This window comes from Oculina patagonica, chromosome 10 (assembly GCF_052425735.1).
Source record: "Oculina patagonica isolate OP01 chromosome 10, crgOcupat, whole genome shotgun sequence".
Taxonomy (NCBI): Eukaryota; Metazoa; Cnidaria; class Anthozoa; order Scleractinia; family Oculinidae; genus Oculina; species Oculina patagonica.
Window position 1 is genome coordinate 21,993,112 of NC_135767.1, and position 16,868 is coordinate 22,009,979.

At 39.4% G+C, this 16,868-nt stretch overlaps 1 protein-coding gene across 1 annotated transcript; it reads right to left on the reverse strand.

Annotated features, from left to right (window-relative positions):
- Positions 1-10,912: 10,912 nt before the first annotated feature.
- LOC144628905 (uncharacterized) lies at positions 10,913-15,137 on the reverse strand. Its single transcript, XM_078487023.1, has 2 exons — positions 15,024-15,137; positions 10,913-12,389 (listed from the first exon to the last, which is right to left on the reverse strand). The coding sequence occupies exons 1-2, from the start codon at positions 15,091-15,093 to the stop codon at positions 11,710-11,712; spliced, it is 750 nt and encodes a 249-aa protein (XP_078343149.1). The 5' UTR covers positions 15,094-15,137; the 3' UTR covers positions 10,913-11,709.
- Positions 15,138-16,868: the final 1,731 nt, after the last annotated feature.

The following is a 16,868-nucleotide window of genomic DNA, read 5'->3' on the forward strand; positions in this document are numbered from 1 at the left end:
TAGCCCAGGAGTTACTTCTAGCTACTTGAGAGGCTTTTCTCTCTTACAGGCGGTGTTAGCAACCGGACATATTACATGTCTCTTTGTTAGCGTTGCCTTGTGGGACGAGTCTTCTCAAGGAATCCGCTTGCATTGCACCTCGCAGGCGCAGGAAGCTTAGACCGTCTACAAATTGTAAGCTTTGGTAGTCTTCACTTCCGGCCGAGCAAATGAAGTGCCTTGGAGACTGGATATACAAAAGTTACTCGATAAACAGTTGTTAAGACCTCTTAAGTCATAAGATACAAAGGCCTGGAGAACGGAGAGCCAAGATCGACCTCGTACTTTAGCAAGACAGTATTATAGTAAATTAGCTAGGTAAACGCAACATCGATGTGCCAAGACAAATCAGGACAAGTGAAACAAGGAGATAACATTGGAAACACGCAAAGATAACGAGGACACATGGAAAAAACAACATCCCTTTTCACTGCATCTGAATTGATAGACAAGAAAGTATAGATAGCATAAAAATAATTATAAAACCAGTATGAGCCACACTGATGAATATTGGTTTGATTTCGGGCGCTTTGATTTTCCAAATAGTCTAGCTAGCAGAAAAAGCGTGCTTAAAGATTTTCAGTTAATTAGCAAGATTTCGCGAAATATATCTAATTCACTGGCGCGTTCACCTTTATTCATTGATGTGGTGCATACTACAGCAATTATTCATTCTGGGGTCGGTGAATAATTGTTTATTTATTTAAGACGTTGTTAGGTAATATAAATTAATATTTATAAAATAATAACATGAAGGTAATCGTTGTTGTCTTTGCCACACGCGTGACACGCGTGGAAAGCACGCGCGGATGAATGCTGTAAGACTTTGGAAGTGCAACACGCGCTCTTCACCACAATGTTTGTTTCCTTTGAGAATCAAACCTCAATTGTCTGTTGTTTGAAAAACAAAATCACTATATTTATTACAGAACGTACAAACAAAGTCGAAGCAGATATTGTGGACTGCAGTGCGGGTTGCATTCCAGCGTTATACAGCATAGCCTCGCTTCGGCTCCGGCTCCGGCTTGGTGAACGTTTCGGTTCGGTTTCTTTCGGAACGCTTCGAACTGTGACCGACTTTCGGCTTTCGACTTTAACCGAGAATCCACGACAAGGGCCTGGTATCGCGTTTTTCTCGATAGCAGGCCAAATGCGAGCCCCATATTAATGTCCGAGCAGCCCTGTGTGTTCCACGAGCAGTGTCAAGTTTTACGGACACAGGAACATTCTTGGTTTCTCTGGGCACTTTTTTTTTCAAATAGGAGCGCACCCCCTCATGGATTACTTTAGGTCCTGTGAAAAAATGTAAGCTAACGGTACCTAGAAGTATTGTAATATTCCTTTAAGCATAGTAGGGACTAACGTTCATGACTAGTGCTATCTGGCATTTTAAACCGACTGTTTGTTTTGTTTTGAATATTTATTCATGTAGAAGATTTATAGTTAAGATATTGTTTTCCGTCGGGGCTCATTTTCGGGAGCAGAAACGACTGGCATGAAAAAAGAATTTGAGAATAAAATCTACGTTTCAAGTAACAGTGTGTTTGGTTGTTACTTTTGTCTGTTTCTTTTGTCTGGATGAATAACTAACTCTAAATCATTTTTTTTTTATCGGGGGGGGGGGGGGGGGGTGAATGAACGCTCACCGCCGCTTTAAAGCTATGGGGGTGGGAAGGGATTATGTTTATATTGCAAACGTTAACTTGTCCACTTTCGGGGACGTCTGTAAAATCGTATCTACCAAACGCTTTCTAGTGTTAAAAATGGTACGTTGTAGGCTTTAACAACGCTTTTAAAGATACTTTCCGAAAACTGCGCTGAGTAGCAACCATATGTAAAGTGCTATGTCGTCCATTTTCGGGGACGTAACGGATTTCAGCTCCGTCTCCGGTTTATAAATATATTGTAAGAACTAAATATCTGAATGCAATTCCTGGCCGGCGCTCAAATTGAAAATAAAGATAAATGTTACACAAAAAGCTTGCTTGGTCGTTATTTTGTGTTGTCTTTTTTCTGATTACTGTCAATAACTTTTCGCTTTTCGTTTTCAGAGATTTGAACGCATTCCTGTCACATTTTTATTTCATCTCAGCTTCTATGTTTGGCTGGATTTCCGTTCTTCAAGCGTCCATTTTCGGGGACGCAGAACAGCTTTATAAACACCGTCAGCTGGAAACGTAGGTGGTCCATTTTCAGGGATGATTTGATGGAGCCGTTAATTTCGTCAACTTCGCGTTATCTCAGGCCAGGTCCTAAGTACGCCAGTTTTCGGCGGCGTATACGAAAATCGTGTTTCATTTGATCGAGCCGTTAATTTCGCCAACTTCGCGTTATCTCAGCCCGGGTCCTAAGTACGCCAGTTTTCGGTGGCTTATACGTACAAACCGTGTTTCATTTGATCGAGGCGTTAACGTTTTGAAATTCGCATTATTTCAGGCCGGGTCCTAAGTACGCCATTTTTCGGCGGCGCACAAAGTAAACCGTGTTTCATTTGATCGAGTCGTTAATTTCACGTTAATTTCGTCAACTTCGCGTTATCTCACACCGGGTTCTGAATACGCCAGCTTTCGATGGCGTTTGCGTAAACCGTGTTTCATTTGCGGGTACAACGAATTCTAACAACCTACAGGTTTAAGTTTTTTTACTTTATTTTTAGCAAAGAAATAACAAAGCAACGACGTTTACGATCAACACAAGGTAAATGCCAGTTTAACGTTCTTCAGCTCCATCTATCAGGTTTAAAGCGTTTTGTATAAAGTGAATATCTGTACTGTGTGTAGTTAGTAATATGTTCAGCTTAAGAATAAATAAAAACCTTTTTTCTTTTGTGTCACTTTGTTCTAAATACTGTACATAATTTATTAATGATAAATGATTTGCACACAACCATCTCACAATCTCGTTTTACTTCTTCTCTCTCCGACTTGCTCCTTATCCTTGCAAAATATCTTGATTACAGTGAAAGGTTGCTGGTCTCTGTCACTTTTTTTCTGGCGTCCATTTTCGGGGACATAGTAATTCGCTTCAACTGTATTCGTCAAAGAACTTTTTCCAGTGTTTAGTTTGTCCATTTTCGGGGACGACTCGGACGAGTTTGTCAACTCGCGCGCCGGTTCTGGTGGATTCTGGCCACGCCCATTTTCGTCGGCGTATAAAACGTGGTACCGTACAATATATGTCCATTTTCGGGGGCAAACGAATTCTCGCAACCTGAATTTTCGTTGGCGTTGCTTTAGTTTCTTGCTAGCGTCCATTTTCGGGGACGACTCGGACGAGTTTGTCAACTCACGCGTTTTGATGGATTCTAGCTACACCCATTTTCGTCGGTGTAAAATGTGGAACCGTACAATATATGTCCGCTTTCGGGGACAAACGACTTCTCGCAACCTGGTTTTTCGTTTGGCGTTGTTTTAGGTAAAGAAACAACGAAAAGGCTGTTGATCGTTAGCTAACACGAGGCACTTTCTCAAGATTGGATCTGAACGACATCGCACCTTTAAAGACTGAGGTAAGCTGCTAGCTGCACATTGTTATGTTTATGCAAAAGTTAACTCGCATTTTCATTCCGTTTTCGGTGTGAAGGACAGGTAGATAAATCACGTGCGATCATCTGTAACTGACTATTCAGCACGCCACACACCTTTCCTTTTCTGTTTAGTAAAGGAGACTTGGTAAGTATTGCTCTGTAAAATTAACCCTTAAATGTATCCAAAGAACTTTTTTCAGTGTTTAGGTCGTCCATTTTCGGGGATGACTCGGACGAGTTTGTCAACTCGCGCGTTCTGGTGAATTCTAGCTACGCCTATTTTCGTCGGCGTAAAACGGAGTACCGTACAGTATTTCTGCTTTCGGGGACAAACGAATTCTCGCAACCTAGTTTTTCGTTTGGCGTTGCTAAAGGAACAACGAAAAGACAAATTTTACCGTCAGTTAACACCCGGAGCGCAGAAGCGTTCCCCAGATTGGATCGGAACGACATCACGCCATTAAAGACTGAGGTAAGTTGTTAGCTGTACATCGTTATGTTTATACAAAATTAACTCGCAATTTTTTTATTTCCTTTTTCGTTTTGAAGCACAGGTAAAAAAACCACGTGCGACCATCTGTAACTGACTGTAGAGCACTCCACACACCTTTCCTTTTCTTACAGGAAAAAGAGACGGTAAGCGGTTATGGTAAGTATTGCTCTGTAGATGTAAGTCTTTGCTTGCTTAAATGTTTTCTATTTCAAATCATTTGAGAGTTTAGTCTTTGTCTGAAGAGTTTTTTTTTCGTATCTGCATGTCAACGCATGCTTTGATGTACAACAGAAAAGTAGTCAGCCGCCCTAACCGACAGTAAACCGGCCTCGAGGCAAGCGAAAGTAAGCGACTTGAGTCATGTTTTTATTGTTATTAACTCATCTCGAAGTTTAGTATTTACAGGTTGTTTTGGTGGCATGGCACCTCAATGAAGCCAAGACGATAAACAAGCGGTTGAGCCATAAAGGATGGAGCTTTCCCCAATGATGCTCGATTCGGAGTACTATACGGCTACTACACGGGTTGAATCTAGATATAACACCTTTCTAAACAAGCTAGAAGAGTAAAGAAAACATATGAGGTTCCTGTGAATATTTAAGCTATTAGTTGAGTTTAAGCTAATTGATTCTTATTTGGCATTTTTCATTTTTCTCTTTTATATGACAATGTTATTGCAATTGAGTATATTTAACTATCTGCGACATCGTAGAGACATTCTTGGAAGATACTTTAATTTTGTGATGTCTACTAATGCATCCATAAAGTTTTCTACAAGCCCGTGCAGGTTACTACATCCGACATCCTGCCCATTGCAGTACAAAAAGAACTCTTGGACAATCAGCTTTTTACCCTGCCACTTTACCAGTGCTTTTACCACATCAAAAACTGAGCAGAAACTGAGCAGTCCAGCTTGAGTCTGTGACGACCTCGTGTTTGTTCAGAGCCACATCAGATCTACACCATTAGAGTTAGTCGGGGATCCCTCGTGCATGGACATTGTGCCTTGGTCTCATAGGAACAATATCAGGTTTGACCTTGTGTTCAAACTCACATGTCATAGGAGCAAATTTGTTTATGCAGGGCCCCTAAAGATAACACTGAATCATTGCAATAATCCTTATATGGGCCGTAGATCTATTATCTGTCAGGGGAGATCCGAGGGTTCTTCTGTAGGTCCCTGAAGCTTTTGAAATGTCAGAAGAACATTCTTTGACCAGTCAAGCTTAATTAAAGTTTCCAAGAACAGTAATCGTAATTCATGGAAACTACCTTTGAAAACCTGATTACATCGTGCTTTGCATATTCGTGTGGTCGAAACTTAAATTTAATTTGAGTCCCTAGTCTACCCGGGTCATTCGAGTTTTTTAGCATTTAGTTCCAAAAGGCCCCAGTTTTAATCATCTTTTCCCCTATTTCAGCCTTAGACCTCGTTCTGTCTCTCGTCCCTGGTTGTTTATCTTATATATTCTCAATATATCTGGGATATTTAATGGCAATATGCAGTTGGGTAGTACACTTTATATCTTGCAGCTTTGTACGTAACCAGCATCATTCCGACTATATCACCAGTGCAGTATCCCGGGGGGGGAGGGGGTACTCCCATAATTTTTGGATAGGGGTGTGCCGCCAAGGTTCTTAAACCCTGACCCTACTTAAGGATAAAGAAAGAGAAAATTGATACCCTTTTTAAGGCCCAAAACCGATAAAATGACACCCTATTCAAGGGAAGGAGAAGCGTTCCGTGACGACCCAAATAACGGCTAACCGCTCACGGCAAGACACAAATCTTTATAAAATCGCTTTTCTAATACCTGAACAGAAATGTCAGTTTTGAGATATCTTTTTATCGTTTAGCTGGGCGTTTATTTTAGCTAATAGAATTAATGTACCTTATCTAAGGATCACACCGGGAACACATTGCCAAAAGGAGCAAAAATGGTATCCTATTTAAGGACCGAGAACATCAAAAACCATACCCTATCGGGCGGCACATACCTATATAGGCCACATATGGGAGTACCCCCTCCCCCCCCGGGTGCAGTATATGGCATCTCAACAGATCGGCTGTTTGGACATTTACCTGAGAACGCGATCACGTGTAATCTAAAAACGCGAACTCATGCAGATTTACACCAGAATGACATAACAACAATCTTTGTTCAGACAACTTTCAGCTCAGCTATTCAGCGGTAATAACGACTACAGACTTCGTGCTCCGAGGACCACATGAACGAGCTCTGCTGATCAACCTTCCCGTCGCCAAGAAAGCATGCCGATTCTTCCTGTAGACTTCAGGCTCTGCAGACGATCCTCTCCGCCAAATGACAGTGTCGATTCTTCTAGCCACCTCGGAATCTGAGGATCATTTCCCTTCCACCAGACAAGCCTGTCAATTCTACTGTTTCAGCATTCCTACATCGTTCAGACTACGGGCTCTGACGATCTTCTTCACCGCTGATGCTTACTATTACAGTTAGCAGGTCTCCTTTGCCTCATTATACAGCCAAACTTTAGACCAGATACACTTCAGCCTGATGGTTATCCAACGGAAATATAACTGATGCTTAAAGACGTCAGGTATAAACTGTCGAAGTTGTTCGTCCATCGACTCCAAAAAAACTTTGCTTCTGTTTATAAACAACGCATGCGTAAAGATCGTTTAAAATGAGGCGTTTCCCGTGATGTCACGGTGGTCATATTGACGTTCCAAAGGTGATATTTTCAGTCTTCTTTGATTTATGAGTTCTGATAGTCTTTTCTACGGAAACATTTTGAAAACTGATTTTTGGCGACACTGGTATGGCCACCGTAAAAACACTCATTTGGCTCAGTTGATGAATATTTTTTATAGAAATAGGGATAGCGAATGATCAAGGCACTTTCTGAGAATTTAGGACTACATCACGAAAACACTGCTATTTCAGAGAATATAGTTACTCGTTGTTTCACTTCGTTTGTTCAGCACCTAATATATAGTAAGGAGAAATAACTCTTGATCAGTCTAGTTAGCTTTCAGGATAGGATCCCATTCTTGCAGGCCCATCCGCTGCTCCTACAAATGGTATGTATGTTATTCAAGAGTGGTTTTACGTATGCCGTGAAATAGATCCTTGAATAGTATAGTTTTCACGCATTCTGTTTGGGTCACGGGCTAGGAAAAACCACTTCTAAAACGTTGTGTCTGATATACAGTTTTATATACAGTAATCATAAGCTCGGTGATAATATAAGATATTCGGTATTTGAAAGAAATCGAATAAGATCATTTCAAATTATGTGAAGCCATGTTCCTAAAAATCTTTTCATTTCCAATGATGCTGTACGGTTTGCAAAATTATTCTAAACATATATTCTTAAACTGTAGTTTCATGATTTAAACAATTTTCTCCTTATGGTATGGTATGTCATTATATGTTGCTTTCACATAATTAATTACATCATATGATTAATTTCATCATATAATCGTTATATCATAATTCGTTTATCGCACAATTCATTATATGAGATAATGAATTTTATGATAATTGTTATATCATAAAATTCATTGAATGAGATAATGAATTATATGATTTTTATCGATATATCATATTATTAGTGTATGATACATCGAAGTTATACATCATATGATTCATTATAATTATCATATAATCAATTGCATAAACGAATTATACGATATGATTTATTATATGATAAAACGAATTATATGATATAATTAAGTAATTAGTATGTAAGACTTATTTAAATATATTTCCTCCATCAACCGTTATCAATAGAGGCCCTCATAAAATTTAAAAAGTCACACAAATGTACATTTACCTATTAAACATAAAATTAAAAAAGATAAAAAATATAAAATACTAAAATAAATAAAATAAAATACTAAATCTGGATAATAAAGTTGTTAATATTATTAATTAATTGAATGAAAGAAATGCGTTTTAGGAAATGTTTCTTTTTTTTTCAACTGATATAATGACATTGCATACGTTGGGCGAACATTTTTTAAATCACGAATCTAAATTTCAAATACACGATTTCGATAATTTTGTAAGTCGTACTGTATTTTTCTGAAATAAGAGATTTTTTGACGAAGATGGTTTCACATACTTTTGCAATGATAGGTTTATTGTTTTTTTTTTTAATTTGTACATGGCGCCCAATATAGTCCCATAAGGAAATCCTAGTTTAGAAAAAACAGTAGACGTGGTGTAATATATAAGGGTGACGTAGACTTGGTATCGAAAAATGGCATATTAAAAGTAAGATTAAAAAACAGGAGATAATTACCCGTCTCGTTGTGTTGACAAAGATATGATTAAATAACGTTAGGCATTGAACTGGTACGTGGTGATTTTTAAATACTATAGTTAACAATTATTCACCGACACTGAGGTGAATAATTGTTTTAGAATATACCACACAAGTTGAATAACTAGCGGACCAACATATCACTTTCGGTAGACAACGCGACGCGCGAAGACAGTTTGTTTCTCTTTAGCTGCTCGGAGGTGAATAGTACTTTGCTTATCACCTCCGAGTTAACCAATCAGCGCGCGCGAAAAGCACTATTCACTTGTGTGGTATATACTAATATTACATATAACATTGCAAGAAGACGGTAGAATTGAGACTGCTATAAATGAAAGAAAACGGCAGAGGTCTCAAAGGTATTGGAATATACAACAAGATGTTGTGACAGATGTCATCCCTTTTATCTTACAGCCCTAAAAAATGCCCTTAAGATCTAGACACGTTAGAATTTACCAGCTCGTGGCCATACTGAGAGAAGATCGTATGCTTTGTCTCTGTGCAAGGTTGATAAGAGACTTATTGCACGACTTAACGACTGAGGATAGCAGTTACAAAAACTATACTGGTCTTACACTTAGAGTGTATTGGACCATGACTCGTCTCCAGTCGTCTTCAAATAGCACGCGGTAAAGGGAGAAGCACGCGCGCAAGCTGGAGGAGTAGGGGATGATGAATTTGCGCTCCCTTTCTCAATACCCATCTCTCCCTGCGCTGTACCTTTGCCGCGTGCTTTATAAAGACGACTGGGGACGACTCAGTATTGGACCAATAATAAAACATTCTGATCGATTGACTGATTTTTGTACTGAATTAATTCGTTCATTCTTGGTTTCGTTGTGTAATAAATAGGCCCATTTGGTAGGTAATAAAGATTAAAATTACACTTATTGTCTTGTGTGGTTCTTTTGTCATGAAAGTCTGTTCCAGGCTCTCCAATAGACCATATTCTATTCTGCAATGGAGGCTAATGCCGGAGAATATCATTAAAACAAGCTTCATGGCATTTGCATTTGAAAAGATTTCCCGCATTTGCCTCCAAGCTAGTTCCACTCCAATACCGAAAATACGAATGTGGTCTATTGTGGGGGCCCAGGGGGGGGTACTCGGGACTTCAAGTGACGGAGAAAATCGAATCGGGGCAAAAATCAAGACCCGAAAAAATCCCTAGGGCTTCCAACGTAACCCCAAAAAATCCCTAGATAAAAAATTGACCCCCTCAAAAACCAACAGCAAAACACGTCGTTCATTCGCAAAAGTACGCAGCCAATACACTAGCATGAATCTTCAGATTGTTTTTAATACCCAAAAACATCCCTGCTTAAATATAGAAAATACCTGCCAAATTTTTCCTACCCAAAAAAATCCTGGAATTGAAAATTTCAAACCCAAAAAAATCCTTCGATCATCCCCGTCACTTGAAATCCCTAGTACCCCCCCCCCCTCTTTGGTGTGGGGGACAAGCGAACGAAAAAGGAAACATGAAGGAGAACGAATTAGGGTGGAAAGGAAAACGAAAAAGATTGAAAAAAAAAAAAATGGAAGAAGATTAGGTAGCTCCTCGGTTCCGATTCGAAACTTTCCTTTTTTGTTTGCGCGCCCAGTTTCCCCTTCCCTTCCCACAATCTGCAAGCCTAGAACTTCCAGGTTTACATGCACAGTTTGCATGGAACCGACGCTACGTAAAAGAACAAAATTCTGAGCGTTAAGTTTGTCCCGGAAACAAGCTGGAAAATCATTATTCTGTTACTCGCGTTATTGCGAATAAATTACATAATCGTCATCTGAGACAGAATAAGCATTATAAAAAGACACGTTGCATAAATTATGCTCTTTAGGCTTTTAAAGCAAGGAATTATCCGGATTATCAAAAAAGGAATATTACTTAGCTTATCAATGCCGTCTACTCAGAATTGAAGGCCATTCTGTCTCATCGTTCGTGGTTATGCTTTTCACATTGTCAACGTTTCTTCAATTTGGTTTTTACATGAACTACAATGTCGTTGAAAAAAAGAAATTTCAACTTGACTCACTGACAGAAAACAGATTGCTATCAATCAATGTATATTTTCAACTTTAAGAGCGATTTTCACTTGAGTGTCGAAAGTAATTCACCTTTGCTTTGGTTTTGCATTACTACGCTCAGTGATGGTTTAAAAAAATCACGCCACTTTCTCGCCAATTAGAACAATGTAGAAGTAAAACCAATGGTGACTCCCTCGCGCACGTTTTCCTGCGCTTTGCGCCAGCTACATGTATTTACTTTGAGTTTTGATTGGTTTAATGCAATCAATGGACTGTCTGTGTTTTTTGTGTTTGGCCAGGGTGTCTTCCAATTTTATTTTGGTTTTACGACACTCACATGAAAACCGCTCTACTTTCTCATGACTCCGATGCTGACGTTTAAATGCGTGCCATGCGCATTACAGTGTATGGAGCTCCAGTCTCCTCCCCCAGGGCTACTCGTTTTTTAAGTGTTTCCAGCTTTTTCCGACCACGTGACCAAAAGAAACGAGGACACAGGAGACCAAAATGTATCGTGTGCTACTGTTTTAATATTTTAGTTTCATGCAACGTACTGTTCTTAACTGATGAAAATAATGACAAAAACCAGTAGAAGCTATGTTTTTATGTACAAAATTTCTTTTAAATTGAAGGAAACCTCGAAGTAATATTTCTTAAATAGAAAAACAGAAGAAGTTCTATTAAACCGAAAATACATAGGGCTGGTTAAAGGGGCAGTGTCACCAAAATTTAGTGCTACTTGAAAATCCAATGAAAGTGTTGGTATTAATTAGAAATCCACTAATAGTGGCCTGGCTTTGCTAAATTATGCTGTAGTAGTCGTAAAAATCGGTAGAAATGGGTGTGGCTACGGACTGGCGAGAAATTAGTGGCCCAACACAAAAAGGTTAGGCCGACGTCTTCAAGATTGACAGTTTCACTTCACTCACTGCCTGCCTTTACAATGGTGTAGTGTGTTTTATGCTTTAGCGTTTCTGGAGAAGGAAAAGGATTTTCCTTCGTACGAACGTAGTGAGGGAGAAAGAAATGACAGTTTCACTTGGAAGAAAATTTCTTTAAAACCATTGGTCATGGTTTACTCACATCTTAGAGAATGAATTCATGCCTTTCTGTTGCTTTCCAATTTTTTTTGTTTTCTCCTGGTGCATCCTCATAATTCTAGCATAGTTTACTCCAAAACGAAGAAGACCTCTCGTGACATTGTCCCCTAAAACCTAAAAAGCATCAGGAGACTTAAGACAGATAACGAAGGAAAAACTTGGCCATTGTTTTCAAGATGCAGTCCAAAAGTTTATAGATTTTTCACTTGCTACATTTATTTGAAGTTGATTCCTGAACCCAAAATCGTCATTAACAGTAAAACTGGTAATTGAACGTAGATTCTTTTTGTGGAGCCGCTGACTGCTCTGACATGGACCGTTGGCTCAAAGGCGGGAGAAGCACTGCTAAACATGGCTTCTTGACTTTTTGCTGAAGTCCAGGATGTGACCGCTCTCTCAAATGATGTTGAACTCCGTATTGATGGGGCTGAAGACGTCATATTTATCCCGGATGTTAACTCTGGAGTGCGTGTTGCGTTGTTTGACATAGTCGCGCGTGTGGCAGTACGCGTGATGTTCGCGCGTGTGACAGTTTGCGTGACGTTCGCGCGTGTTTCCACGCTTGCGGTGCTCCCGCGTGTTGTAGAGTTTGCGCTATTCTGGATTGTTTTGTTATTACACAGATCTCCGGTGCAGCATTGAATTGAGCAACTGTTGATTAAGTTGTAGACGTTGTTGCACAGCAAGCTTTCTAGAAACGAGCAATCGGCTAAAACGGAACAGTTTTTTAACACCTCCACTCGCCTGCCAAATACAGGGTAGTCCATAACTTTGGTCACGGTGTAACACGAATCATAGACAACCTGTCCGTTTGAAGGACACTCAATTTCAGTTGTTACGCTCTCGCATTTTGTGTCGAAGATTCCTCTACAGGAGAAGCATCTGAGAGACATTGCTGTACAAATAAAACAAGAAAAAATAAAGTAAAACATATTTTTAATTTAAGTCACACTGATCCAGGCTAGACTGTCCACTGCCTCTTTATTTTTCACCCCCCCCCCCCCCCCTTCCGTTTTGCGCTGGCTACCAGTTCTCTCACCGTTCTTTCCCCGCGCTCGTCGGTAAAAAAAATACAAAAAAAATAGAGGGCTGTGAACAGTCTAATCCAGGCAACTCACAGTGACTAAAAAACACTGTAGTGGCCGAAGCTTTTCGATCCCCCCGGCGGGGGATGACCCCATAGTGGGAACAACCTGTATATGGGAGGAGGGGGGAGCTTAAGAGACTTTTCTCTTAGTAAGTCTTTATTTTTTCGGAAAAAGTGGGGGGGCTAAAGCCCCCCCCCCCAGCCCCCCCCGGCTCCGCCGTCCCTGGACGAGTTGGAGTATAGAAAAGAATAGGAAAACGGTCATTAAAATATTTCGAGCAGACCCAGCGAACGTTTGATTGATGTTAGTTTAGAAAAGTTACGCAGTATTCCTGCCGCGTTCCTAGCCATGTGAAAGGGTACCATTTTCTTTCTCCCTTTGCCTCCCCCCTTCCCCTTTCGACGCCTGCCATGCACGCAGGCTAAGAGCACGCAATTTCTGTGACTCGTGTTTTCAAAACTAAAAGCGTTTTGGGTTTGTATTATATTAATTTATCTGATCTCAAAAAGTCAACTGTTTAAAAGCTATGGCGCCTACATGGTCAAACAATAAGTTTGATATCAATCTGAAAAATTACAATTCAGCTTGAGCATTATCGGCCATGTGATATCTATCCATGAATAATGAAATGCTTCTAAACATAACATTATTTTTTGTAGCTTTCTATCCTAATATAATATACTATTATTTATCGGCTTTAGTCCGGCAACACATTGAAAACGTTGATTCCGCAACAGCAAAAATTCTTGCCGTTTAGTACCGTTGAGACATGAAATATATTGCATGACTTCTTGAAATGAGTTTCATCTATTGTGGTTTCCGTTCAAATAAAAGCAAAATCCTTTAGGTTAAGATGATTCGCACGGAAACCGCAACTTGTGTACGTAATGCTTATCAAAAAATAAATCCCTTCAGTTTTTACATAATATACGTTCGCATTGTTTTTGCATGATTGTCTCAGAAAATGAAAATTTCTGCGCAACAATATGAGCGTAACTGTTGCCGGAATCGAGTCTTACAAAAATCTTGCGCGCGCACAAGACAACGGAACGCTTCTTTAAACTGTTGCAGTACTTTTTAAGAATAGTTGTAAGATGTAAAAGTAACAAATCATACTTAAGTGATTCCTGATTGGTACAAAATCATCATTGCGTTCGCTTACAGACTGTCGGCCAAGATCTATTATTTTTCAGTGAAATTAAAAATTGGTGCAGATTAGGGTGTCACTCAATTTTCAAACCATATTTTCTTTCTGCGTGTTTACCGAGGAATTAAGTAAGCCACGATGAATGGTTTGTTGTCTTTAATAGATTTAAGAGTGCAGCTAATGAATCTCGACTTGTTGTAAAAGAAAAACAATTGGTAGACAAGATTTTGTATTGATATCGATGAATTAATATAGATGAATTGTAAAGAAAGAAAGGTATTTTTTTTGCCACGATCGTTTGTCGAGAAGTTCACCAATGCAAAAAAGAATTTACTTTTTACCAAAAGAGATGAAAAGATGTTTGGTTTCAACGGGTCGGTTAATTGGCCTTTGGCTCAGACGTTCACATGATCGACATTTGATTTTGAAGTCAAGTTTTCATTATTCAAGTAAGAATCTTCCAAAAAATCAGGGGGCAAATTTAGCAACCAAATAGACGGTGTAGCAACAAATTGCCTCTTGCAATTAAACTTACATAAATTAGGCAGATCTATTAAGAAAGAAGCATATAAGAGATCTACTTTGATAAAAAGACAACTGATCAAATCAATATGAATAATTTAGCTCTATTACTTGCAATAACTCAGCTGCCATTTCACTAAACGTTTTTTTAAAGCAAGCGCTTGCAAAAGGCAGTTTTGACCAAACATGTTCTTATTAAACACCAAAAACTAATCATCAAAGAAAGAGAGGTCGACTAATCTAAAAGATCTTTTTATAACAATGGAAATTATTAGAACGAAATAAGTGCTTCGGTAAACACTTATGTGGCTTTCACATGGTGAAACGAACTTTATGCAAAACCGCCTTGGTCACTGATTTTCAATGAAATTTCTGTAGGCGTTAGTTTTATTTAGCTTAAATTGTTTTGCAACTAAGGAAACTGATAAAAACGTCGAGCTTTAACAAGTTTTTTAGCAGCACTGAAAAAGTGTTCAAAACTGGCCAAAGGGAGGTCGAGCGAGCCTAAGGCATTTTTAAGTAGGAAGTAATCCGAAATAAACCATTATTGCACAAACAAAAAGCCAGCTTCGTTGTCAAAATTTCAAATTAAAGGCGCAAATGAAGAAATGGGTAAAAAAGCGAAATTTAACCTCGACAGGCCAAAGGCACCAAATTTTCGCGAGATTAAAGATGCAAAAAGACCTCGTTGAAGTTGAATTTGCGTTGTTGAAATCCCATTTCAAAAATAACACAGCGGCTTGATTTCGTATTTATAAGAAATGGAGCTTACCTGGGCTGTAAAGCCAAATACAACACAATAAGCAGAGCTTGAAAGCGTGCGCCATCCAAACTCGCGCCATCGAAGCAATGTACTCAGCTTACACAAGACTCTGTGTGTTTCAGCGCTTTCAGCTTGTTTTATCAACAAACCGCCCATATGTCAAGGGGGCATGTTTGACGTAACGCACTTGATTCTTCATTAAATAAGCTCTAGATTTGAACTGACATCGGTGTAATTAGTTTATAAATGAGAGCGCTTTGATGGTGATTATGAACATTGCATTGAACATCACCTGATACAACGCAATACCGGAAGAAAGGGATTAACAATTATTTCTGACGTAAGACTGGAGGTAAAAAATAAGTTTTTTAATTAAAAAATAAAAGACCAGCGTAAAAACGCTAGCTTAATTTAAGCTACCCCCTGTTTAAGGGGTAGCTTAATTTAAATAGAGGCGCGGTGGCCTAATGGTTAGCGCGCTGGACTCCGGATCGAGCGGTCTGGGTTCGAGCCCTGGCCTGGGTCATTGTGTTGCGTTCTTGTGCAAGACACTTAACTCTTACAGTTCCTCTCTCCATCCAGGTGTATAAATGGGTACCGGCGAATTTAATGCTGGGGGTAATTGCGATGGACTAGTATTCTATCCAGGGGAAGTAGAGATACTCCTAGCCTAGTCGCTGCAAGCTACCGAAACCTGAATAAGATCCGACCTGATGGGCCACTAGGCTAGAACGCAAACTATACCTCATCATCTAATTAACTGCGCTGCGCAGTTCTTGCTCTGCACGGGGTTTATTTTTCGTCGTTTTGTCGGTGACCTGTCCCAAGCCTCCACTCGGTCAGGCTCATGCCACGCGATGTTTAGAAGCTACAAAATCAGTAACAAATAGAAACATTTTCTTATTTTTTGTCTTTACAAAGAATGTTTAGTGTGCAATACAGTCAACTCTCTCTAAGACGGACACCGTCGGGACCGGCCCCAACTGTCCGTCTTAGAGAGGTGTCCGCCTTATAGAGAGTCGAGGTAACGTGACACCAGAAGTTTTGAGATTATGAAGCTAAACGGCTATGCACAACGAATACATGTCTGTTTTAAGTCGCTTACTTTAGCAAAACCTATAAAGTGAAACAACAATAATATCAGAAATTCGACTCGTTTGTTCATTACAAACGGTAATACTGTAAGTAGAAAACTACCTCTTTGGTGCCCATACACTTACACAGAGAAGTAACACGTTATAGCGGATTGTTTTTGATAAGTTTGGTATTCTAAAGGCGCAGACTTAATATGCTATATGTCGATACCAAGTTTTAAAGTAATATTCACTAAGAAAATAACTTTTTGTGCGTGTCCGTTGGCGGTTTCAAAGTGTCCGTTGTCCGTCTTGGAGAGGTGTCCGTCTTACAGAGAGTTTTGTTACAGTGAAATGACTGAAAAACGGCAGGGACCAACACCAGGTGTCCGTCTTATGGAGGTGTCCGTCTTATAGGGTGTCCGTTAAGAGAGAGTTGACTGTATTCGATTTTGAAGCGTTTTATTCAAAGGAAATTCTAAATTTTCATGCGTCGAAAGAAAAATATATTTCAGCGCGCCAGAATCTGAGAATAAATACCATTACGTTGGTGTAAAAGAATGTGCTGACATGACAAGTTTCACTTTCGATCGGCTTGACCTCGAGTCACGTTATTTTTCAAAGCTATTATCAGCTACCTTTCAAATCTTTGCGAATCCATTAATCTTTACTTACAAAATTCAGTGAGAAGTATTTTGAAGCGTTTGAATCGAAGAAAATACTAAAATTTCACGCTTTAAATAAATACGCTTTAGCTGGCAAGAATTTACATTTATTTACA

Coding starts and splice junctions, on each gene's coding strand:
- LOC144628905 (XM_078487023.1), bottom strand. CDS start 15,093: ATGGCGCGAGTTTGGATGGCGCACGCTTTCAAGCTCTGCTTATTGTGT. Junction 12,390..15,023: donor TATTTGGCTTTACAGCCCAG/GTAAGCTCCATT, acceptor TTATTTGTACAG/CAATGTCTCTCAGATGCTTC.